The sequence below is a fragment of the Macrotis lagotis genome, chromosome 3 (genome assembly GCF_037893015.1).
Source record: "Macrotis lagotis isolate mMagLag1 chromosome 3, bilby.v1.9.chrom.fasta, whole genome shotgun sequence".
Lineage (NCBI taxonomy): Eukaryota > Metazoa > Chordata > Mammalia > Peramelemorphia > Peramelidae > Macrotis > Macrotis lagotis.
Genome location: NC_133660.1, coordinates 56617222 through 56644575, shown reverse-complemented (window position 1 = coordinate 56644575; position 27354 = coordinate 56617222). Strand labels below are relative to the sequence as shown.

At 35.7% G+C, this 27354-nt stretch overlaps 1 protein-coding gene across 1 annotated transcript in view; it reads right to left on the bottom strand.

The window, feature by feature from the left end:
• The window catches only part of COL25A1 (collagen type XXV alpha 1 chain), a 551557-nt gene that overhangs the window by 29260 nt on the left and 494943 nt on the right, over nt 1-27354 (bottom strand). The window contains exons 24-31 of the mRNA XM_074228733.1: nt 20041-20064; nt 19352-19396; nt 16209-16253; nt 13882-13962; nt 11314-11376; nt 10710-10760; nt 6942-6968; nt 2783-2863 (exon numbers count right to left, since the gene is read on the bottom strand). Of these exons, the coding sequence (XP_074084834.1) occupies nt 2783-2863; nt 6942-6968; nt 10710-10760; nt 11314-11376; nt 13882-13962; nt 16209-16253; nt 19352-19396; nt 20041-20064 (417 nt within the window). The remainder of the gene's footprint in view (nt 1-2782; nt 2864-6941; nt 6969-10709; nt 10761-11313; nt 11377-13881; nt 13963-16208; nt 16254-19351; nt 19397-20040; nt 20065-27354) is intronic.

Here is a 27354-nt window from a genome sequence, read left to right as displayed (position 1 = left end):
GTTAAAAAAACAACAACACACACAACAATAAATGTCCCCCAGATCCTGACATTTTCATGACATTTCTAGCCCACAAATCCTTATTTAAAAATCAGTCTAATGAGTTTTATAGAGTAAAAAATCTACCATAATGACCATGAAGTTCTATCTAGATGCCATTTGGACCATAACAGGTGATTTTTATAGGGATTAAAAAATTCATAAAATATTCATTTCTTTATAGATTATGAAGAGAAAAAAATTGGCTCAATTCTTAGAAAAGTTTCATTTTTTTCTTTTTTTTGGGGGGGGGCAATCAGTATTAAGTGACTTGCCCAGGGCCACATAGCTGCTAAGTATCAGAGACCAGATTTGAACTCAGGACTAGTGCTCTAACCATTGTACCACCTAGCTGCCCCCAAAAGCTTCATTTAGAGAGTCATTCGTTACAGTATTTCAAAAACATGAAGGGGAAGAAAATCCATTTTTACATGTTAGAGACTGAAAATTTGCCTGTTTGAGTCTAATGTGGAAAGGAAGAGAGAAAAGAAAAAAAAGAAAAAACTTACATGATAATTTTGTTGAATATTTGAAAGGAAAAGCAAGTGGTATATAGTGGATTTGCAGTTTCATGTACAATCTTTTAACTGCAGTTATAGAAATGCTTCTTTTATTCCATGAATTGAAAATAAAATTTAAAAAGAGAACTCGGATGGGAAAAAATATATTTTTATTTTCACTAATGTCTAACTGAAATTTAGCATTTCCTTCAATTATTTAAGAAATTGTTTTCTGAGAAGTCCATAGGCTTCATCAGCCTGCTAAAGGCTTCACAAAACGCAAAACTCTTGGCTAAACTGTATCCCTTACCCTCACCCCTCGCCTCCCCACCCCTTCCTCTTTTTCTGGTGGGGTTACAAAGTTTGGCTTTTGTTGGAAGGGGGCTTACATGATTCTTGGTAGATTTGGTCAGACTAAAGTCTCACATGGGTGTACTATTAGACCATCAAATGTTCATTTCATGTACCACTAGAGGGACTACTTTGAACAGAGTACATTTAACAAACAAAATAGCTAAATAAGTAAATCATCAAAATCAAAATTATCCCTAAATAATATACATATCAGAGATCAAATGATAATTATTTCAATTTCTATTTGTCCTTTTAAAAATGCACGTTTTCTTTGATCCTTGATTACTGCAAGGAACATTCAGTATGGGATCAATTGGGTAGAATTTAAACTCTGAGTACCTGACAGATTTCCAATGCTTACTTCAGGCATGACTGTAAGCACTATTTTTAACTTGACATGGATGATAGATTTTTAAAGGTTAAAATATTACTATATGCTATTTTTACTCATATTGCTGATGTGATTGAGTATTTAAGAAAGATAAGGCACTGGCTTTGAGGTTTCTTGGCTAGGTCACAGGTGAACTAATTTATATTCCCATCTAAGACTAAGACAAAGACTTTGACTAAGACAAAACTGGGGGGGGGGAGGGGGAAGAAATCTGATTCCTATTGCAAGCAGTACAACTGATGGAACCTATATACATATATAGCTATCTGTTTCTAGAAAAAATACAGATGGAGAATCCTACTTTTCCAATAGTGATGATAAGGAACAATCTCTTTTTTAGCAGGCAAGTCATTTGAGTAACTGCTACAGAGCAGTAATTAGGCAAATCATGTAAACCCAGAATTTGAACTTAAGATTAATTGAAAGGAATCATTTTGGAATTTAATTTAAAAAATTAAAATCTAAGCCATTTGTGTTCTTTTTAGACCTATGGATTCTCTTTCCTCATAGCTTGTCATCACCTGGAATATTGACAAGTTTGGGGAAGACTGGCAGAAATTTTCCAGGGACAAAGATATTTTAAACCTAACTGGTGACCAATATAGCTCTTTTGGAAGAGATTTTTTTTTAGATTTTTTTTTTTTTGCAAGGCAATGGGGTTAAGTGGCTTGCCCAAGGCCACACAGCTAGGTAATTATATGCTGGTGCTCTATCCACTGCACTACCTAGCTGCCCCTGGAAGAGATTTTTAAAAATCACTCAACTAATAATGGGCTTTTTGCTTCGTTATTATTTAGATTTTTATTTTCAATATAATCCTAAATTGGAAATAACTTAATTTTTTCAAATGTGATTGAAACTTAGATCTAGTTCCCTTTTTTTTCCTCCTTCCCCCGCCCCATGGTAGTACTAAAGGTTAATATGAAGGTGGAGAAGGAAGATGAATCTAACTTGCATTGTTTTGAAAACTTATTTTAAAAAATCCTCCTCTTCAATATCTACCACCAGCTTCTGGAATGATATGTGCAAAACAAACAACATGAAACATTCAGAAGACATAGGATTAATGTAGGGAACCACACAGCATTGTCCTCACACCATGACCAACTGCATACCTGCCAACGCTAGGCAGTTACAAAGTATGGCACTAGGGGAGAAAAAGAACTTCCAGGAATCTTTAAATCTACACTGAAGTATGATATTTTTGGAGGAACTATGTGAAATAATGAATGTGTTGGCTTTCAAAGGGATGGGGGGGCACTTTCACTTGCATATGGGGAGAGTTGGCACGTATGCAACTGAATGAGGTGGCAAAAGTGACAAAAATGCAGACTCTGGGGAAAACTGAATGAAACTGAGCTCTGCTCCAAAGATGATGTTTCAACAACAGGAATATTGACAACATTCAAGTGCTCCTGAGTAAACCAGAGTTATTGGTTAAAAATAGAAAGACAAGTTTGAGATTTGCACTAAAAATTGAATAGTTTTCTTTACTTACTGGAAGACCAAGGGGTCCTCTGTCACCCTTTTGACCTGGTTCACCCTTCAATCCTTTAAGACCATTTAACCCTGGTTCACCCTAAATGCAAAAGTAAATGCTAATTTTGGTTGCTATTATGGGTGTTTAAAGCTGGGACAGAAGAGAGTCTCAGAAATGACTGCAAATTTCAGTTTTAAGTAACAGCAGAGGCAAGCTAGAATGATCTTTTATCAATTCAATACAGTTATTTATGGGGGTGGGGGTGGGGGAGGGAGAAAGATTATTAGATAATTGAAATTGTATGATAGAATAAAAGAAACTGGAATTGCTGACATCATCTTGATAGAAGAAAAAAACCCTCCTGAATGAATTAACTTAAGGGTGGGATTATGTTCCTCTACTTTGCTCACATCTGGAAATGAAATATTTGTATCCCACAGCTGTGGCAAAATGCACTGGTAGAAACCAAAGGGTTTGTGTTGGGGAAGTTTTTGTAACAAAAGCCCATTCTGCTGGAACGGCAAACTGTAATATGCAGGAGAGTCTTAAGGATGGATACTTTAAACCTTTAAGTATTTATGTTCACCCAGAGAGGACCATGACTGATCTTTTGAAATAAGACCATTTAGGAAGTCTTTCTTCATCAAAGTTTATCAGAGATATAAAAATGCCTTCTTTTGCAGCTGAATTAGGATGGTAGAACCTAAATAACCAGAATCCTTGTTTCTGGTCTCTGCTATCCCATAGGTAAAAAAAAAAAGGCTAATATTAGAATAAAGGAGGAATAAATTGCTAGCTTAAAATGTGTCCTAAAAGTCATAATGCAGTTGTAATAACTATAAAGCTAAAGGTTTAATATAATGGCTTTAATTTAATATTTAATACAAATCTTTTAAGAAATTAAAAACAATGAATTGATAATCAATTATCTAACTTAACATTTTATAACTAAATCTTTAATAAGAAAACTGTATTAAGGTCTTTGGTTATCCTGTATAAGTCACTGGTATAATGAAAAATTATCAAAGAATCACAGAATTTGAAGTTTTCTAATCCAACTCTGAAATTTTCTATGACATTCCCCCAAAAGAAGACCTAGGATTTTTAGTGAAGGGAAATCCACTATCTCCTAAAGAGGTTCATCCTGCTTTTTTTGGTTGTTGTTCAATCACTTAAATTTTGTCTGACTCTCATGACCTCATTTGAGGTTTCTTGCCATATACTAGAGTGGTTTGTCATTTCCTTTTTCAATTCAGTTTACAGATGAGGAACCGAGGCAAGGAGTATTAAAGTGATTTGCTCAAGGTCACACAGCTAGTCAGTGTTTGAAGCCAGATTTGAACTCATTAAGATAAGTCTTCCTGACTCTGGGCCTGGCATTCTATCCAGTGTGCCACCTAACTCCTACAGTTTGCTTTGGGGCAGTTGTAATTGTTGGCAAGTTTTTTTCTTGTATTGAGGCTAAATATTCCTCTTTTCAACTTCTGCCCATTGTTCATCTCTTTTCCCCTGGATGCTGGTTAGACAATGGTAAGTCCTGTTTTACTGCAGGTTGAAACAAGAGATTGGCGGGGAGCAGCCAAGGAGAGCTATTTTCCCACTGCAAAGGAACAGGTCCTTAATACTTTTCTCCCATCTTATATGTGACTGGAGAAATCACTTAATCCTGTTTGATTCAGTTTCCTCATCTGTAAAATGAGCTGGAGAAGGAAATGGGTGTTGTGTCCCATCAGTTCTTACACAATATGGGCAGAGAGCTGGACCTGGAGTCAGGAAAATCTGAGTTCAACTTCATCCTCAGACTGAATTAGCTTTATGACCCTAGGCAAGTCACTTAATCTCTCTTTAGTGTCCTCAACTGTAAATGGGGATAATACTAGCCAGCATTATCTCACAGGGTTGTTGTGAGAATCAATGAGAGGTTTCTAGAGCCAGGTACACTTAATAAATGCTTATTTTCTTCCCTCTACTCTTCTTTAACAAGTCTCCCTGTCTCTAGCCTTTCTCCCCTACTCTGTCCTTCAAATCCATGTCAGATTTTCCCCATGTACAAGTTATCACTCTTCTCCTCCAGCCCTACTGGCTGCCAGGTTAAGTCCAAGGCCTCTACCCAAGTGACATCACTCTCTCCACATTATCTTACATTGCCCTTCTCTCCTTATCTTGCCCTTGCTCATACTCTGTATTCTAGCCAAACTTTAATACACACCAAACCCTAAGTCTGTCTTCTACCTGGAATGTCCTCCTCAGCTTTCTTCCCTTGCTCTCTATTCTCTTGCAGAAATCTTTCCCATCCTTGTCTGTTAAGGCTTTTTTAGGTTCCCTCTACCTATAAATTACCTCTTCTTTCTTGGAGTTTCCAGGCATTTTTTTAAAAGTTATACATAAGGTAGCTAGATGGTTACCATGGTTATACTACTCGGTCTAGAGTCTGGAAGACCTGAGTTCAAATACAGCTTCAAACACTTGTTAACAAGTCACTCAACCTCTATCTGAATTAGTTTTTTAAACTGTAAAATTAGGGCAGCTAGGTGACTCAGTGGATAGAAAGCTAGATCTCAAGTTGGGAAGACCTGATACTCATGATACTCCTTAGCAATGTGACTCTAAACAAGTTGGTTAATGCTATAAGCCTCAGTTTCCTCATCTATGAAATAAGCTGGAGAAAGAAATGACAAACAATCCCTTTATCTTTGACAAAGAAAACTCCAGAAGGGTTCATGAAGAGTTGGACATGACTGAAAAATGATTGAACAACAACAAAATGGGGATAATAAGAAATAGTATCTACCTCCTAGGATTGTGGTGAAGAGGCAATGAGATAATATTTGTGAAGTTCCTGGCATAGATTAGGTGCTTTATAAATTCTTGTTTTTTTCCTTCCTACTGTATGTACATATATATGTTATAACTATTAATGACAAGATGTTTATATGTATATGTATATACATATATGTGTGTGTGTATGTGTGTGTGTGTATGTATGTCTTTTCTCCCCAGTTAGATTGTAAACTTATTAAGGGCAAGAAATGTGCTTTTTTATTCTTCCTTGGAGTCTAGCACAGTATTTCAAACACAGTACATAGATAAATATTTCTTTAGTTGCTGAATATAAACATCATTATCAATTTTCTAGTCCAAAGAGGGAAAGAATTTTCCCAAACCTACTCTTCTTTTGTATTAACTGGATGAAGCAAAAGGAAGTAATAGGCTCCCATTCTCAAAAGAAGCCACCTTGTAGGCAAGGTTATTACAAGGATTTTTGACACGATATTGCAAAAGTTTCGCCAAATTTTTCTGGTTTGCTTGGATCTCTCTCTCTCTCTCTCTCTCTCTCTCTCTCTCTCTCTCTCTCTCTCTCTCTCTCTCTCTCTCCCCCTCTCTCTCTCTCTCTCCCTCTCCCTCTCTCTCTCTCTCTCTCTCTTGCCAGTGGATGATCTTTTACTCCTCTTCAGAGTTTATAGGGAGCTATGTTTGGTTATACTCTGCATCTTAATGAATATAAATCAAATATGTAAACCATAAATGCTCTGTAATTTGGAAATGGCAGATTCTAAAAATTAAATGGAAATTTCAAAGTCTGATAATATCACATTCATGGTGTGGTGGAATGAATGTTTGATTTGGAGACAGAGAACCTAGATTCAAATACATTATTTATATGCTCTTGGACTAGTTACTTAAACTTTCAGGATCTCAGTATCTTCATCTGTAAAAGGAAGGGGTTGAATTAGATGATTCTGAAGCCTTCTTAGCTCTAGATTGGTAAGCTTACATAAACTTCAGGAAGTGCAAATTAATAACACCCACTGATTTTTAAAATGTTAGCTAAATTGGTTCTAAAAATAGCAGAGTTACAAAGCAACACCTGGATTAATCTGAAACTTTCATCAGCTCACTGTATGATGGGTTGATTTTTATTATCTCGGTACCATAAACTTGAGTGATGATTGGAAGAAATGCAAAAGAAGGAATCCATCTCTGGGTGATATCATTTAAATTTGCTGTGAGTCATTCTGCATCATAAGATTCAAACATCTGGATGCTTAAAGGCTTAAAGAATATTACTGGTATTTGACAAATGAATGAGACAGAGACAAACATGCTCAGGTCGGTCATGCTTCACAATGATTAACAAAAAATTTAACAAAAAGGAATTGGGAAGTTATTTGATTACCTTTGGCCCAGGAAGTCCATGGGGTCCCTGGAAATAGAGAAGAAACTTCTGATTAAGACCTAGACCACTCTTTGTCATTTGTAATAAGAAACAACTTATTGAATAAATGCTCAAATATAACAACAACAATATGCTTTTTTAGGGATATAATTAGGGGAAGAGGGTTGGATTAGATTTTAGATGACCTTTTCCACTCTCTATCCATTAAAATAAGATTCCCATTATGAAAAATCACTTGTCAGTGGAGCAAAATGTGTCTGAGTACAGAGAGTAATAAGGAGAATTTAAGAAAGTAATGTCTGAGAATTATTTTTGTGCACTTGTTTAATGGCATGAACATCAGAATGTAAGCTCCTTGAGAACAGATATGGCTTATTAGTGATATCTATAGTGCCTAACACTGTGCCCTACACACACTTCAATATTTCAGTGAATTCAGGAACTCATTGATATGGATTCTTTCCTGTAACAATGCAAATTCACTTCTTCTTAACCCACTTGATTCTCACTTATGTTCTTCCATAAATTCATGAGTATACCCAACATTGGAAAGGTCTTTCTTTTACATGAATAAAGCATTTACTAAGAAATTATTACTTTAAAATGACTGTGCTATATGCTAGGAAATCAAATAGAAAAGTAGGACACTCCTTGGCTCTCAAGGAGCTCACATTCTAAAGATGGAGACAGCAACAACAACAACAAATGAGAAGATGCTGCATGTCTTACAATACCTGAAATCTAACCTTTCTTACAAACTGTTTATGCTAAAAAACAAGAGGGAAAATGGGCAAAGATGCTGTCTGTCATCTCTCTCTCTCTCTCTCTCTCTCTCTCTCTCTGTCTCTCTCTGTCTCTCTCTGTCTCTCTCTCTCTCGTTTTTGCAAGGCAAATGGGGTTAAGTGGCTTGCCCAAGGCCACACCTAGGTAATTATTAAGTGTCTGAGGCTAGATTTGAACTCAGCTACTCCTGACTCCAGGACCAGTGCTCTATCCACTGCGCCACCTAGCTGCCCCCTGCCATTATCTCTTAACAGAATTTTTTAGCTAGTGTAAAGCAGTCACCACAACGAGGAATCAAAAGGACTTAGGAACTTCTTCAGGGAGCTCTTGATCTCCTTTGCAGGTAAAGAGATGTATGGTAGTTTGGGATACGAACTCATTATAGCATGGTATGGTACATTGCTGATGGAATTGCCTCATAAAAAAACAAAAGCAGGAAAACATAAAGGAGGGGAAAGCAAGTCTTGCACATGATTAGGCTCATTAAATTTCTGTTGAACTGTTATAATATCTGAAAAACAATTTATTGAGTACCTTCCATGTGCCAAGAACTGGCATATGATTTAACTCTTTCTCTTGAGATCATCATACAGGTTGTTCCAAAAGTCTTAGTGCAATTTTAAGATATTACAACTTAAAATTATTAAAACTTTAAACTGCACTAAGATCTTGTGTGTGTGTGTGTGTGTGCATGTATGTGTATGTGTGTTGTGGGTGTATGTGTATCCTCCAGTGGATTAGAATTCATAAAAATAACTGTTCAAAAGTTAAAAACTGTGGGATGCTGTCAATAAAGAGTCTGGGCCAGGCAAAAGGTCATGTCAGGATGACGTGGAACATGTAAAAAAAGAATGCAAAATCAGGAGTAGAAAAACATCTAGAATCTTGGACTTTCATGTATTTACTAATAGATCTCTTACCCTGCAGGGAAACTACTAATCCTTGTCCAGCTCTGCACATTGAAAAAAAAAAGTAGAATTTTGGGCAGAGGGATGAGTGCAGGCAAATGTCTGCAATGGCTCAGTGATGACAGATCACAGCATCAATTAGTCTATCCCCTTACTAGATAGATTTCACAAGTAAATGGATCAGGCTAAAAATAATGCATTGTAGAGAAACTGATAAGAAATCCAGAGACCCAGTAGGCATTTGAAAAATACTGTGCCGTTTGAATTCTATTTTGATTTTTTAAATAAAATCTCAAAGAATTTAGGAAATAGGAGGGATAAATATGTTTGCATAGAAAATCATAAGAAAATTTATCATGCAATGAAATATTGCATGAACATGTGTCACATATTTTTATTACAACAATATGTTCACTTCAGATGGATTACTGATAAACATTTTTTTTTTCGGGAAATAGCTTGTTAGTTTATCAGAAGTTGTCTCCACTTTTAACTTGGCTAGAATGTACTTCACAAGAGCCATTGCTAAGAATAGATGAACAGGATACAACATCATCTCATTTCCCTTTCTCAAAAGCTTTGAGAGGGAGTGATGAAGTGCCAACATCATAATTACTAAGCTTAATGGGCTAGTGACTGTGGTGCCCTAAGAAAAGTGTCACCCACTGCAGAATGGAAGTGGTAATTTATGAGCTGGAGTGATTGGAGCCAGTGCTTCAGTTGATGATTCAGGTCCTTTCAACCATTTTTACCAACCTTTTCTTTATTTAATCAAACATTTATTAAGTTCCTACTAAGCACCAGGCATTTTATACTGCAACAAGTGACCACAGTTTATTATATTATATGTATAGATGGGTATGACTACAAATACATTATTATATAAGTTTATATTTACATTCACACACACACACATCCCCCCCAAGATCCAGTTGTTCAGCATTTACAAGCACACCCCTGAATGTGTGTGTGTTTGTGTGTGTGTGTATGTGTGTGTCTAAGACAGACATAGAGGTATAGGATATACACCCATACATACATATATATATATATATATATATATACAACATAATATATTTTGCAAATATATTTGTGTGTATGTTTTTATACACATAAATTATATAATAAACTGTGGTCACTTTGATATATATGTATATGTATTTACATATGAATATCCTTCTTTAAACCCAGTTGTTAAACATTTACCTGTGCATCCCTGGGCAGTATATATATAGAGATAGAGATATAGAAATATATACAAGTATGTGTAAAATAATTATATAATACACCTATGAATTATGTGTTTATGAGTATTTATCCAAATACATGCATATATATATATATATATATAAGTGTGTGTGTGTGCATGTGCATACATATAAATGAAAAAAATCTTATTTGCTGAGCTAAAGTGAGGATAGATTTGACTTTTTTTATTGCCTGCCTTGCTAAAGACTGTTAAAAAATTCACTATATATGAAGTCTTATTTACATTAGAAAGCAATTACGTTACAAAAATCAAAACCCTTCAGAAATAATAGCCGGTGGACAGGATTTTATTAATGTTAAATTGCTGATCCCCAAGGCTAGGCTTGTAAATTGTTTAACGACTGGATCTCTGGAAAAACAACTTACCCAAGACATACTTTTAAGGTTAATCTGCATTATTAATTCTTCTCCCTCACTTTCTTAAGTCTAATCAATTAAACAATACATCAATATGTAGCCTTGCTGATTTCAGAGATGGAAATTCTCACACTGAAACTTCAATAATTGGTTTATATCAAAGCATTAGGAATTAGTTCCATTAGACCCCCGGATCTAAGTGTTATCTTTTCCTTCAAAGCTATTCACTGAGTCATACATTTGTGAGAGAGAAGGATACCATTCTAAGTTGTTGTAGCTCAAAGCACCAACTTAGCTTTTTCTACATGTTTTTTATTGGATAAAACAAACATAGCTGGTGATTCTCTCTGTTCAACAAGATGAGCCCAAATGTGTTCAGGGACTTTATTTTGCTCTCTCTAGTTAGAACTCATAAATAAAACATTAGTTGCTGAAGAAAAAGAAGACTTACCATTGGACCTGGTGGACCATGGGGGCCTGGTGGGCCTGGTGGGCCGATGATCTACATATTAAAAAATAAAATATGTTTATTTCTTTCAAATAAGTTAGACTGAATCCCTAAAGTTTACTGCTTTCATGATTAGAATAGGGAGAAGGGTCTTGCAGAAAAAGGATGCATTAAATTTTCTGTTTTAGATTCCTTCCATCAAATACCAACCAATTGCTTCAGAAAAGGAAGCAACCAATTATTAAGAAATATCATAAATGCTATAGCTACTGCTATATTTCCAAATATTTCAATGAGCAAAAACATGGCTCTAGAGAAAACTGAAAGTATGTTCTGCATTCAGAATTCTACCCATGAAAAGTGATGGAAAGCCACTGATTTTTTTCCTTGGAGTTAGACAGCCTTCTGAAAAATGACTTCCAACCTCTTCTCCTGAGACACCCATTGTACAAGGCTGACAGAAATTTCCTTTACAGTTTGACACACCGAGACATTAGCAGTTCCTACAGTTGTTAAACCATCTGGCGTAGGTCTGGGTTCAGTAAATGGAAGGCCTGTTTTCTCATGTTTTATGGACAACCACAGGATATGACCACAAAGAACTTACAGAAGGCCCCTGAGGACCGGGCAAACCCGAATCTCCCTTTTCTCCTTTCATGCCATTGGCACCCTACAAAGAACATGAAGAAAAATTCATTTTAGTGTCCATTACCTCCAAGTAACTGACCCCACTTGGGCTAATTTTAGAAGATCACAAAATGATGTAATTTCGACACACAATTAGTATCATCTCCTTCTCTCTATGTTTAAAGAGTTTGTTAAAACCTCCAAGTTCCCTTGGGACATATCAATCCAAAAATACAATAGAGATTTGATTTTTATATCTTCCCCAGAATTTACTTTAACATTCTCTAAATTGCAGATTTTCTAATTAATTGAAATATATTTGCAAACTTTGCCATACTTTTTTTCCTTTTTGCTTAGAAGCTGATCTTCACAATTTAACATTCACTTACAGGAACATGTGGTTGATACTGGATAGTAGGACCTGGGGACACAAAGACTAATATCAAACTAATTCCTTTCCTCAAGCAGCTTCCATTGCACTAGAAACTTGATTAGGAATCTTCTTTTCCAGATCTTCTTCCAGATCACACCTTTCAAGCTGGTGTCCCATTGGTTTTATCTTGTGCCCTCTTTACTCTCTGTCCTACTTCACTTGGTGTTCTCATTCATTTCTGTGTATTTAATTGCTATCTCTATGCTGATGATTCTCAGATCTAAGCATCTGACCCTAGCCTCTCTGTTGACCTCCATTCCTGTAGCTTCAGCTGCCCTTTAGACATCTCAAACTGGATATCTGTCCAATAGACATCTTAAATTAAATATGTCCAAAGCGAACCTCATAATCTTTCCCCCTAAACTTTCCTCCCCTCTCTTACCTTCCCTATTAATGTCAAGGACAACACCTCCTACTCTCTCACACCACAAGTTAGTGGTCATACTCAACTCCTCACTATCTCTCACTCCTCTCCCCCATATCCAATCAATTGCCAAGGCTTTGCTATTACCAAGGTGATTTCACCTATGCAACATCCCTCAAATATAACTCCTCTCTTCTGATACTGCCATCACTCTGGTGCAGACCTTCCTTAAGTCACTTTTGGACAATTGCAAAAGCCTTCTAGTGCATCTTCTTACACCTTTCAAGACTATGTACCACATACTCTTTAATCCAGTAACAATGACCTTCTTCCTGTTCGTCCCTTAAACAAGCCTCTCCATCTCTCTCCTCTGGACATTTTCTCTAGCTGTCTCTCATGCCTCCTCATCTACACCAAGTAGTTTGCTTGGTTTCCTTTAAGTCTCAACTAAACTCCCTTCTTCTACAAGAGGACATTCCCAACCCCTTTTAATTCTAATGACTTTCTCCATCAGTTATTTCCTATCTTGTATTTAGCTTGTTTATCTCTCTCTCTCTCTCTCTCTCTCTCTCTATATATATCTCTCTCTATATATATATATATATATATATATATATATATATATATATATATATATATATGTATTTGTTTGCTTAGACTGTGAGCTTCTTAAGGGTAGGGACTGTCTTTTGCCTCTTTTTATATTCCCATCACTTAATATTGAGCCTGATGGACCTTAATGAAGTTTTTTTTTAACTAAAATAAAAACCTCCATAAAATCTGGCCAGTGGCAGTCACTTCATTATTAATCTCACATCAAACCTAAACTCCCATAAACCCTGATAAAAAAGATTTTAATCCAAATTACCACTGCTGATTTGAGAAGCATTTCACAGGAAAAATAGGAAAGAAGTCTTTCCATAAACTTCAATTATACATCTACTTTCCCTTCAAATTAGTACATATACATTCTATAAGATTTTTTGTTTGTTTTAATACACCCACAATAGGGGACCAAAATGCTCTTCCTCCCATCCCCTTCTGTTCCCATTATTGGATACTTTAACAAACTGATTTATTTTCGGCCTCTAGCTGACTTTCTGACATCTATTTGTCGAGTTTCTACGGGGCCTAATTAACAAGAATGTGGCTGAGCAAAGTTTTTCATGATTTCCTCCAATAAGCATGATTTAGAAAAAGATGAGAGGTTGTATTTTATGATCAGTTAGTTGTATTTCTATAGAAAGTTAGTGTGGCACAGACTTGGTTTGAAATTCCACCTGAGACACTAGTTTTTTATGATTTCTCTGAACTTCAGTTTTCTCATCTGTAAAATGGGGATAATAACTAACCTATAACAGCGAGTTGTTCAGATAATGTATAGTAAAGTGCTTTGAAAACATAGTTTGAACTCCCCTCAGAGAGGAACAGAACTTGGAGATGCCAGATTGGTCACCTCCAGCATTTTGGTGAATTGGTCCAAAGATTTCTTCAGAGTTACCTCACTCACCCAGATGGATTGTTATGGTCTAGTATGCTGAGTTGGGTAATTAAATCACAACTTCCATTTTTTCCAGCAGAAAAATCATGTTGACTCATCATTCTGATTCTAAAGCTAACAAATAATCTTTTCAAGTGATTTGATATTTCCTGATCTGGAAGTCAGCACATCACACACACACATGCATGCATGCTCATACACATACATACACACACCCCAATTCCCCAAACCTTTATGTCTATATACTCACTGGTAATCCAGGAAGTCCAATTCCTCCCTTTTCACCTGGCTGACCTGAATCCCCCATGTCTCCTTTTGAGCCTTTCGGACCCTAAAACATATAACAAATCATATGGACACCTGTTACTCAGATCTTGGGTTAGGCATATTTCCAGAACAGCTGCTATTCAGCAGGCAGGTGAACAAAGACCTTTTTTTCTTCCTCAAGGCTGGAATGATTATCATGATTATAATTCTGAATGGTCATATCCAGACCCCAATCAAATTGCAAAGGCATGGAATCCTAGAATGTCAGTGTGGGCACGGACCTCAGAGACCATCTAATCCACCTCTCTCATTATACAAGGGAAGAAACTGTGAGACCCAGAGAGAAGTGACTTGCCTGGGGTTACACATCTAGATGGTGCTTTTATTATTCCCACTGCAGAAATTGCACAAAGTACATCAAAACTGCTTTTCTCATTTCTGGGAAGACTCAAAAGTGCTTTTCTCATTCCAGTGAAATATGGAAAACATGGTATTGAATGGTGGCAGCATATGCCCTGATAGTTGACTTCACCATTCAAACTTGACATTGTTACTCTTTATGGAAAATAAAGTGCTCAGCTTAAATTTCAACAGTATAACTTACATTTTTTTTTTTGTAAAACTGGATAAGGGACCTATATTTTCAGGGGAAGAAGTATTCTCTCAGATGAAGAAACTCCCTCTCTCTCTCAATGCACATTCTCTGCAACCTATATATAGCATCAGAGATTCACTAAGATGGCTAAGATGCTAGTTAACTTGTCCCTGGTTGGCATATTTCAAATGTAGAACTTGGAACCTGGTGTTCCTGGCTGTAAATTGCACTCTATAGCCACTTCTTCATGTTGCCTCTTATAAAACTGGGTACCAATTCAAAATTAAAGATCAGACATGCTTCTAGTTTTTCCTTGTTGATATTCATTTGTGTCTGAAATTTGATGACCTCATTTGAGGTTTTATTGGCAGTTTGCCATGTCCTTTTAAATTTACATTTAATTTTTTAGTTTAATTTAATTTAATTTTACAATTTACAAATGAAGAAATTAAGGTTAACAGAGTTAAGTGACTTGCCCAGAGTCACAAGCTAGTAAGTATTTCAGGCTAGATTTGAATTTATGAAGATGAGTCTTCTTAACTCTAGGCTTGGCCCTCTATCTACTGTGCCACCGAGCTGTTTTTTTTTTTTTTAAGTACAAGTAAATATTGTTGACATTAGTCATTGAAACAATCAATTCATCTTGCTGCTAAAAAACTTTACTAGCCCCCAAATACTTAATAATGGTTCACATTTGTCATAAATGTTCCTCCTAAATGTTTTTTTCCATTTCTTATCTGATTTTAGTCTCTTTTCAGTCCTTTGAAATGGGCAGTTCAGGCTTTATCCAATTTTAAACAGAAGAAATGAATAAATTTGTCTTACAGTAGGCTGAGAGGATCATTAGATCACAGTTTCAGATGACCAGCACTGAAGTGATTTCCATTGGGAGAGAATTGTTATCAATGAAATGTCCCTGGTTGAGTCCTCATCAGACCAGAGATGGCATGTGGCCAGAACATTCATTTCCTTCTAGGAAGCATCACAGATGGTATACCATAGCCTCTGAAACCTCAGAACTACTGTATCCTTCTCTGGATTATGAACAACTGAAGGACAAAAATAGTCTATCCTTTAGTCTTTCTCTGGCTTTATGACACCTGGTCCAGAAACATGCTTATATTTTAATAAACTGTCATGAATGAATCAACAATTATGAAAGAATGAATCAATATTTTCACAGTTTAAGTAACAGTTTGATCTTAATTGTATCCAGAAATCTTATCCTAGTGTAAGTTCACTAGGAACACTTTCCTATATCTATAAATAAATTACAAACAGGAACAGGTTCTTGTATAGACTTTAGGACAGCCAAGCTATCATATTGAAGTGATAACCCCTTTTCTTTTTAATGCTAGCATATCTTCACCTCTATCCCTGAAGGTCATTGATACTGTGAGTTTTTGATTTGTTTTTATCTAGACCTGTGATTTCCTTTATGTAGGGATCTACCAGTGAGGAAATTTCCTGTAGTAATAGTGGTACAATAGATAGATTGAATCTGGAGTCAGGAAGACCTGTGACCCCTAATTTAGTCTCAACAACCTTATGAATTAGGCAGACCTTGGATCAGAGGAAAAAAATGGAATGCTATATCAAGATCTGGATAATTGTGATAGTTATATACCAATTTTTATGGATCTTAAACTCTTGCCCTAAAATAAAAATAGAAGTAATGATGTAACAGCAACATAGATGATATACTTAGGATATACCTGTTCACCATCAACTCCTGGTGTTCCTGGAGAGCCTGGCTCACCCTGTTAAAAAAGAAAAATCAACAGTGTTTCCTGGTCTCCATTCATTGTTTGCTTCACTAAGTTAACAGCACACTCTAACCCATCAGATGAAATAAATTAGAATGATCCAAATCAGAACCAAATAAGAAATTCTGACATCATAGCATATGTCTAACTTGGGAAGTGAGTGTTTTTGGAAATTAGTCACTTGTATATTTTGCTTGTATATAGTAGTTAGGACCCAATGCTACAATTGTGAAAATAGAACTAGGCTAAATGTTTGCAATAAACCCATCAAGGGAATTTAAAGGCAGGTCAGGCTATGCCTTGCAGCAAAAATCTATATGCCTGAGTTAATTCTTTTTATTCTAAAATCCTCTGTACTCTCTCTTGGTAACCCAGGGTGGGAACAAAAAAAGTACTGAGATTTTCCCAAAGCATAAAAGAGCAATACCTATTGAATTTATAGCTATATTTTAATTGGCATAGTTTTATTTTGAGACCAAGTCTCTCTCTCTCTCTCTCTCTCTCTCTCTCTCTCTCTCTCTCTCTCTCTCTCTCTCTCTCTCTCTCTCTCTCTCCCAAGCTGGAAATACAGTGGCCATTCACAGGCATGGGAATTTTGCCTTACTCTGTTTCCTACCCAGAATAGTTCTCCCTACCTTAGAAAATGTGACATCTCTTACTATATTGGGGTTAAATACAGTGCCCTTAGGCTAATGCAGCTCAGAACTCCTGAGTTCAAACAATTCACTAGCTTCAGCCTCCCTAGTAGCAGCTATCACAGGACACCGCCTTTCCTAGAACTGGCACAGTTTTAAACATTGATTGCAAAATGATAAACCAGTGTGAATATGTTGTGATTTAAGAGTTATGATTATTAGAGGAAAAATAAATCAAAGAGCATCTGATTATAAAATTACTTCTAGGTAAATTTAATATCCTATACCACTCTAGGAAGGAGCTACTATTTACAGTTCACATTATGATAGAATTTCTTGATTTACTTTCTGCTACAAGTAAAATGATGTATTTTTTAATTGAAGCTATTGAAAAATATTAACTTGTGCCACAGACACCAGACCAAGGTTTATTTAATTTACAGACATCTGGTCATATTTCATTTGGAAAGACAATAAGCCAATAGATTTCTTGAAAGGTCTAATAATATTTATTACAGAGTGGTGTTTACAAGAAAAGCAATTTCATAGGCTGTATATATTTATTATGTTTTAGGGGAGATGTTTTGATATGCTATAGATATCTGAATGTATATAATAAGACATCACCTATTAAATTCTATGGACCAGATCCTCTAACAATTATCTATGACTATGGATGAGTGAAATTTTTACAACTCGATTGATCTGCCAAAAGACAATTTTTTCTTTTTTTCCTTGGAAGGCAATGGGGTTAAGTAACTTGCTCAAGGTCACACAGCTAGGTAATTAAGTGACTGAGTCTGGATTTGAACTCAGGACCTTCTGACTCCAAGGCTGGTGCTCTATTCACTGTGCCACCCAGCTGTCCCTTAAACAGAACATTTTTCAAAGAAGTGTGCTCTAGTTTGTATTTTGTAAAAAGATTTGGTGTGATGGAATAAGAAACCAGAATATGAAAACAAAAGTTTCTCTCATTGCTTGAAAAATAAAAGAAAACAAAACTCCAAGTTTTGTGGGCTACATCATAATTATAAAACTTTCCAGAATTTATTTAGGAAATTGAACATGTGAAATCCATATGGGAAAAAAAGCTTTCTTATTTTGGAGTTCTTTTTCTCTATTATAGTATGTAATATTAAAGTAGAGTTGAACACAAAAGACATTGAATACTGAAACAAGGTGAATTGTCCAGGTCCTAGTTTTGCTCACTGCCTAAATGGCACTGAATATTGTCATTGTAGACTGGATAAGCATTTACCCTTTTAAATGTTTAACCCCATATGTTTACAGGGAAATGTAATCCACATGTATGAATTCATTGACCCTTCACTCACCAGAATATTGTAATTTGATGTTCAAGAATTCAGACAGTACTGTTTTGCCAAGAAATAAAATACTGAATGAGACCACAATAGATTGCAATTTAGCTGAACTCCACAGTGGAAGTGGTTACTAAGTATGATCAAACTGTTTCATTATTTCCAATGCAAGATATGAAATCTTTTTGAAACTATACACCCAATAGATGCAAGGTGTTCAGCTGTAAGTATCTTTACATTTCCAGTCTACCATAACATCATCCTAACAGCCCTTGCCATTTACTGAATCACATGGCAAATCTGCTTTCAAACCCACATGCCCTTTATAATGAGAGAGTCTAGCAAGTAGAATATTTTTAAATGCATAAACAAAAACTATATTTTTGAAGTGTTTAGAATGATCACAATGGCAATTAAGGAGACAGAACCAGAATCTTGTCCATCCAGAGTTGAAGTGATACTTTTTTAAACATATGATTCATACTTTAGGCCATTGATGAAATTTCACCAGGCAGGGGTAACTTAACATTGCTTTAAGGGAATAATTCTTCCCTTCCCCCTTACTCCTCCAATCATAAGAAGGTTACAACCCACATTTATAGATATGTGTATGTGTATGCACACATATGATAATGTATGTTTTTCCTATAAGTAATACAAATATGGAACCTTTATCTATAACATATTAATTATAATATAATTACATATATTTACATACACACTAATACTTCTCAGTTTGAAAAATAAGAAAACTGAAGAAAGGTAGACATAACTTCTTTCTTATTATTACTGTAAATTTCATCCTATCTTTAAAAATCTGTTTTTATGTGATACTATGGCCTATCACTCTTTCATTCCTCTCAATAATTCCCTCTTGTTCAGTCTTTTCCCCTCAATACAATATCCATCAAAAAATGGCTATTCGTTTACTTTCAGTGAAACCCTTATTTTCCTTACTTCTTACACTTGGTTACCAAGCTTCTTCTCTAATATCCTTCCCAGCCTCACCTCTTTCTTCCCCACCCCCCCCCACAGTAGTTTCTGTCTTTGTTTTCCCACCAAAGCTACTTCTGACCCTCAAGAATCCTGTCATCTTCTGAATAGACTGCTAATGAAAACAAATAAAATAAAAGATAACCTTTGATCCCTGCAATCCTTGTGGTCCAGGAGGTCCTGGGGGTCCCTAAATCAAGAAAGAAAAATTGATGTCAAAAATGAGAGCAGGATTAGGGCACCAAAATGATCCTGAAAACAACTAACTAGTGCACAAACATTACACACACAAACAGTGATTATAATAAAAATGGATTCATAGCTTGGAATAATGCTAAAGGCATTAGCAGATCACTAAGTTAGCAGAACTCTTTAATTTCATATGTTAATGATAAACACAAACTTTAAGGTCAAAATAGCAATGGGAATTCTTTGGCAATGGAGGTTTGTTGCTAGGCCCTGTAGTCATTCTTTTAGGATACTTAGCCTATAAATATTTACTATTCCGGAAGTTCTCTCCCCCTCTGTCAGATTTTTATGAACACTTTAGGTTATAACTGTGATAATGTTTCCACCAGCTTCATCTCATAATATAATCTCCATGTTTTTAACCATGCTTTATCCTATAAGATAAAAGAGACAGACTTCTTTTTTTTTTCTGCCATGAGATATATAATTCAGCCAAAGGCTAGCATGATGTAGGAGTTTATTAGTGTGAGAAAACCCAGATATAATATTGAAAATGAGAATGCTAGAGGAGTGCATTATGATCAACATGCAACCACAAAGAAGAGAAATATTTATTAACTGGAAGAAAGCATGCAATGTAATTACCGTGACAGTTAAGGTAGTAATCCTCTGTTGGAAAAATGCATTAAAAAAAGACAACGTTACCAAGGTGGCACACTGAAATATGCTACTATCTTTGTTTAATAATGAACTCTTCTGAGGATGTGGAGTAATACTAGTATGACCTGTATCATCAACTGTCTATTAAGACATTTCAAACTAGATGAGTAGACATATCACACTCACCATCTCCAAAATAGCACTCACCATCTTTTCCCCCAAATCCTTCCCTTTTCTGAGTTTCCCTATCACTTTTGAGGGCATCACCACCAGGCTTGCAAAATCTTGGTCTCACCTACAATTCCTTACTCTCATTCACACATATACAACCTGTTGCCAAGTCTTGTAATTTCTTTCCCAATAACATCTCTCACATTTATGATAGTCACCACTCCAGTCAGACTCTCATCACCTCTCATTTGAATTATTTCAATAGACCCCCACTTGGTCTATCTACTTCAAGTTTCTCTTTACAATCAATCCTCCTCACAGCTGCTAATAATTTTCCTCAAATATAGGTCTGACCCATTTCATGCCCCTCCCTCCAACTCAATAAATTCCACTGACTCCTTATTACCTCTAGAATCAAATACAAAGTCATTTGTTTGGCATTAAAAACTATTCACAACCTAATGATAATCTTTTCAGTCTTTTAAAAATTACATCTTTCTTCTTATTCCACACAGTTTTATGTCTTAATAACTTAAAACTACAACAAAACTTTTAGATCTTAGATTTATAACCAAATATGTATATATATATATAAATATATATCTTCTATATACTCATTCATATAGATGTTATCTTTCTCATTAGAGAATACACAAAAACAAAAATCAAGGAAATATTTAAATGTGAAAAACAAACAGGAGTATGGAGGAGGCACAGTGTCCAGAGAGAAAAAGGAATAGGAGTTCTTGCCATTAGATCATCCCTCTGACACACAGTGTATGACCTTGGATACATCACTTACCTTCATTTTAACAATAGGGGTCAATATGTTTTGGCAAAAAACATTCCCTAACTAGCTGTTGCTATACTGATGAAAATTACAAGTTTATAACTAAAATGTCTAAGATGAGAAAGTTCTGTGTATTACAGGTACAGAGGAACATTGATTATTTCTTGCCTTTAAAAATACAAATGTGTTATGGAAGTTTGTTATTACAACCATCAGCATTGAAGAACTTGCCATTTAACTGAGTTTCTTTCTAGAGAATTTTGCAAATACAGAATTCCATTGTGCTGTATTATAATTACCATCCATGCCCATTTTCTCTTCTTTTGGGTCTTTTGGGTATCTTGATTAAGGGTGTGAATTAATACTGTAAAGCTGCCACATACTGATTACAACAATATGGATAGAGTACATAATCATGCTATTTGAGGAGGGAGCGTGGGTTGGCATGGCTCACTGTGAATATTTAAGCCTGCACCTCACAACTCCAAGAGGATTGATTGTTTCCTGTAATAGCTTTATTGAGTCTGCTTCCATTTCAAAAGTTCTGAAGAAAACCACTTGGGAGAAAATTCTTTAGTGGTTCTGCTTGCTATCAGAATAACTGAATTTCTTCATCTCTAAATCCCTGGCTTAGAGGACCCTGAAGTCTATTGATTCTCATTATTTTAAAAATCCTTCCATTGATGAGACCTGGAGTTTGCTTCCTAGTGTTTGTCTTTAGGACTTGTGAATGTCATTAAAAAAAAATCTTCCTCTGACCCATATTTCATATTTGTATCTCAGAATTACAGGAAACATATGAATATCATTTTTTAAAAAAAACCCTTAAATATATTTCTTGCTTTTGCACCAACATTTAACTGAGAAATAGTTATGGTGGAATAGGTAGAGAGAACCAAACTTTGAATCACAAGGACCTGAGTTCAAGTCCTGCTTTTCACACTTATTGACTGTGCCATCCTTCTGCCATCTCTCTCTAAGAATAATACAGAATAAAAGTCTTACTATAAATTTAAGTTATTAAGACTTGAAATTTCCCTTAGATTGTTGGGGATACCTTGGATAAATTGCAGGAAAAGTATCATCTGCATTATTTAGGACGCTTCATCACCATAGGTTCCCGATAAAATGAAATTATAGGTACAATCCAAATTTATGGCACAGGAGATAGGCCAGTCATTTAGTGAAAGAGGCTTAACCATCTACTTCCTTGGTATCAGATAATGTCAAAGCATATAGAATAAACCCCTGGGGCCACTGGGAAGACACCTCTGTGGACAATTTCTGGAAGGATATGATCAAAAGTCAAGCAGACTGAGAGGGGAATGGAGGGTTGCAATCCACATTGCTGGAAGGAACAAAAAACTGATGAGATCTCTGGCTCATCAAGGCAGTACTTAATTAAATAACTCTAATAAGTACCCCAGTGACATCATCTCTACCATAAAATTGATTGTGTGCATTTTAATCTTAATCAAAAGCATGACAGGTGATTAAATCTATACACCTCTAAGAAAGAAAATGACTATAATTAAGAAATCAGGTTTTTTTAAAAAAGCAACATACAGACACAACGTTCCAGCAAATAAGGGTACGGACTATATTGATTCTAGAAGAGATTACCTGGGAAGGAGTTGTCTGGACTAGTTTTGTAGATACTAGGGGTACAATATTTAGTTTCTATATTTTAAATGATTGCTTTTTGTTTCAATGAAGCTATTAGAAAACCAGAGAGAGATAAAAAAGACTTCTCAGTGACAATCCTTTAAAATATTACTTTTAAATAAGAAAACATGGAATCAAAACCAGAGGACAGTAAGGATACTGGGGAGATAATTTAGTCCATCTGCCGCCTTTAGTAATATTTAAACAAAATAAGCCGATGAACATGTAGCACTTACAAATCATTTTCTCTGCCTAAACTTCAGATTATTTTTCTTACCTTTCATAAACATGATGGTATTTTCTTTTTTTAAAACAGTTTTATGAGTTGCATAATGAATTCTATAGCTGATCATCTGAAAATGAGGCTTATAGAAGCTAATGCTTAACAACTGCAATAACTAACAGATTGCCTTTAAAACAGCAATGTATTTAAGTTCACAAAATCTTGGACAGGCTTGAAATTTATGCAAAGACAATATGCTGTTCATCCTGCTAACTTACAGGACAAATGGCTACCACTGAAATCAACTTCCCAGATTGCTTTTATGGTCATTACCTGGAAGTGCCCACTTGCAACCACATAGTGATAGCCTAACACCTGCAAATAAATATACATTTTGTATCTAGTCCTGTAAAGTTGAAGATACATAAACCCAGCAGGTTTCTCTCTGAACTCTGGTAGTAATTTGAAAACCACGGCTTTCAGTAGTGATAGAATAAGAAGTCTTGTTCTCTCCAGTGAGACATGAAATGAAATGGGAAGCATGAACTACAGAAAATATAAATTGGCTTGAGTCAGACTCTTCTGCAATTTATTCCCCAAGAACACCCACATGAAAACCTTTAGAATTAAAGGCTGTTTTGTCTCTTGTGTCCCATAATGATGCCAGATTGAAATTACCTATCACTGATTCTGCCTTACACCTGAAGAAGAGGTACAGTTTATGAGAAATATTAAAGCTTAAGTTAGGAAGCAGAGGGTTTTTTATTGCTAATTGCTTGAAACTTAACTGCCTGGCAAATTAAAATGAAAACAAATGTCTCATGGAGTGCAGGTTATGGAATGAAATGATGTATAATCATTTGATTTTTATATTATCAGTGTGGTGCCTTATAAATATACCACATCTTGTACATTATTCAATAAAGTCAGCATTTATATGCTGCCTTAAATTTTTCTCAGTGCTGCATGGATGGACTCACTTGATACAATAACTCTGTAACATAGGTGCTATTATTATTCCTATTTTACAGATGAGAAAACTGAAGCATAGAGATGTTAAATAACTTTCCTATGATCATACAACTAGGGATTGTATGAGCAAGATTCAAACTCAGACTGGACTCCAAGTGTTCTACTTGCTATGGTACTTGCCTTTGAAGGTTGTGTGATGGCACTGATATATATTGTCTTCACTTATGGGTGTAATTTATTCATGCACCCTCATCCTGAAATTCTTTTTAAAATCTTTTCATAAATTATGGGTGGAGGAAGTATCCAGCTTCTTCTAGATGTTTTACTATTCCTAAAATACCAGAGGGATATGTTGGCTGGCCATCTCAGTCTTACTTGTGCCATGTCCTTTTCTAGTTATACATGTCCTTGATGGTGTCTTATATGTGCATGTAAGATATTGCTGGAAATGGGTTGAAGTCACTTTTACTTATCTTACATATCTCTCCATTTTTTTTGCATTGTTACAAATTTTGCTTCTTTAGATATTATGGGATTCCATGACACTTAGCATTATAAAAGCATCACAAGTATTTGCTGTTCCCTATCTCATCCTGTGCTTCTGTTGCTTCACAGACTGACTAGGATGACTAGGACTCTGTCAAGGTTCATTCAGCTTGAATGCCTTCTCTGACAAAGACTATGACAAGTGAAAATTATGGACCTACCAAGATAGAAAGACTTGACGTATGGTCCAGATTGCTGAGAACCAACTTAGTTATGCATAAAGAGTAAAGTTGGCCAATCAATAATAAATTATTTGGCCTTGTTAAGCCCTATGATAGCTACAAATGAAAAACATAACTATGTGTAGTAATGGAGTAGTGGAAAGGAAGGCAAAGTACATTATGTTCTAGCCAAATAGGAAGAGATATAACTGATATGTGGGATGAGAGAAAGAAGCTAGGGTCATTGATGCATTGAACCTGAATGACTGGAAGATGTTGGTTCCCTTGACAGTAACATGGAAATTCAGAAGAAAGGAGACATGATGAGTTTGAGATGCCTTGGAACACTGAGTTCAAAATGTCCAACAGGTAGTTGGTTGATGATGTGGGTCAGGAGGTCAGGGGAGAGACTGGGAATGAATAATAAATAGATCTGCACAGAGATTACAACTGATTAGATTGCTTTGAGATACTGTAGTAACACTTTAGTGATCTGATTGAATTCTTCTGCATGGTATTTTCTGATTATAAGTACATGTAAGATAGTGGAGCATGGTGAATAGAAAATCACCCTTGGAGTCAGAAAGATCTAAGATCAAGTCTTTGAAACATGCTTCCTATGTGCCCCCTAGAAAATCATTAAACCTCTCAGAGCTATAGGAAGCTATCTAAGACTATAAAGTTGCAGAACAAGGCTCTTTTGTATTGATAGAGGCCCTCTATTCAACAAAGGATCCCTATGCTGATGAAGTCAGAGATCAAATGACTCTAAAGTACATGTCATAAAGTCTGTGAATTAGTTAACAGATTCAGAAGTCAAAGGCAACTAGGTGGCACAGTGGATACAGTGCCAGATCTGGAGTTAGGAAGACTTATCCTCCTAAGTTCAAACCTGGTCTCAGATACTTCCTAGCAGTGTGACCCTGGGAAAGTCATTTTAACCCTATTTCCTTCAATTTCCTCACATGGAAAATGGGCTGGAGAAGGTAACAACAGCAAACTCCTCTAATATCTTTGACAAAAAATCAAAAACTAAACCCCAATATGATCATGAAGATCTGGATATGACTAGAATAACTGAATAACAGCAACTCAGAAATCAACAAATAAGTTGATTATACTTATGTTGATGCCTCAGTTTTCAAACTAATTATTCTTGCTCAACTCAATAGAGATTACTAAGGTAGTATTTTTTTGTCAAGGCAATGTAATTAAGTGACTTGCTCAAGGTCACACAGCCAAGCAATTATTAAGTGCCTGAGGCAGCATTTGAACTCAGGTCCTTCTGACTCCAGGGCTCTATTCACTGCACCACTAGCTGCCCCAACTGAGGTAGTATCTTTAGGAAACTAACAATTAATTTTTAGAGCAGAAAAGTAAACTCAAAATTTCAGAAATTCTGTCTATGCTAACAGTGCTCAAATGGATTACAGCTGAGAGCTTAATAAGTCCTAATACTAACCTAAGTTAATAACTCTGCATTAACTGTTGTGCTGAATTTTGGAAGCCCCCATTTACAAATCAGCACTATTATGTCAATGTAAGCCCCACCCCTTTCCCCCTTCCACCTTACTGAACTTTATTATACACCAAACACAATACCAGTTTAGGCCCTATGAAGAGAATCAATGAGTTTTGGAGCTATGGAAGGAAGGTAAGAGTAATTTACCCTATCATTTCACAGTTGGCTGAACTGAAGCTAAGAAGAATTAAATGATCTGCAAAGTCAAATAACTAATTACTGGCATAACTAAAACTATATTCCGATCCAATGGCATCTTGCTCCTATCTCATCTAAGGTACCCTTATCTTATATATAAACTCATAAGTCCCTTTTATACAATATGAAAAATTAACTGGATGGGAATACAAATAAGAGCAACAAATCATAACAGAACATTTTCAACATTTGTTACAATAAGTATGAGAAATAAGAGAAACATCTATTTTATATGTAAGGACTCAGATAATATTTAGGTGGACTGGAATTTTGATTTTATCCTTCTGTCATGATAAAAATCTGTGATGAAGAGAAACTGAGGCACAAATCCAAGCATGATCATACATTAGCAAGGCTAAAAGAGGCTAATACGTGAGATCCCAATCCCCTCAGTAGCCAGGGAAGCATAAAAGTAGATGTTTTAGTTAGGTTCAGTGATGCTAACCTAAGATTTTGATTGGTCTATAATAGAGGTAAAAGTACTATGCAGGGTGGGTTTCTATTTGGCATAATTATGTTGAGTTGCAAAATGGATTTTTCAAAATCCAGCACAAACACACAGGGAAAACACAGATTAGCCAACATCCATTTTGGTCCATTGGTAAGTTTGTGATCAGGTTAATGAGTCTAGGTGTAGCCCCAAGAAATGGAGCTTCCTTTTAGGAATATTTTAGCAAGATTTTTTGGTCAGAAAGAAGTGGAGTAGAAGATACTGAAAGCAAGAAAATCAGCTGATTTTTAAAAAAAATTGGTCTTGCAAGGCAATGGAGTTAAGTGACTTGTCCAAGGTCACACAGCTAGGTGATTATTATGTACCTGAGCTCGGATTTGAACTCAGGTCCTCCTGACTCAAGGCCAGTGCTCTATCCACTGTGCCATCTAGCTACCCCCAGAATGGCTGATTTTTGCAGTAATAGACCTGAAATGATCAGAGTTTGAACTGGGAGATCTCTTAAGAAGTCAAATCATCTTTAAGGCCCTAGTGTTAAGAATACTAATTCCTAAGTTCTGATTCCAGTGATTAGATATAATTCTCAATCAATAATTAATA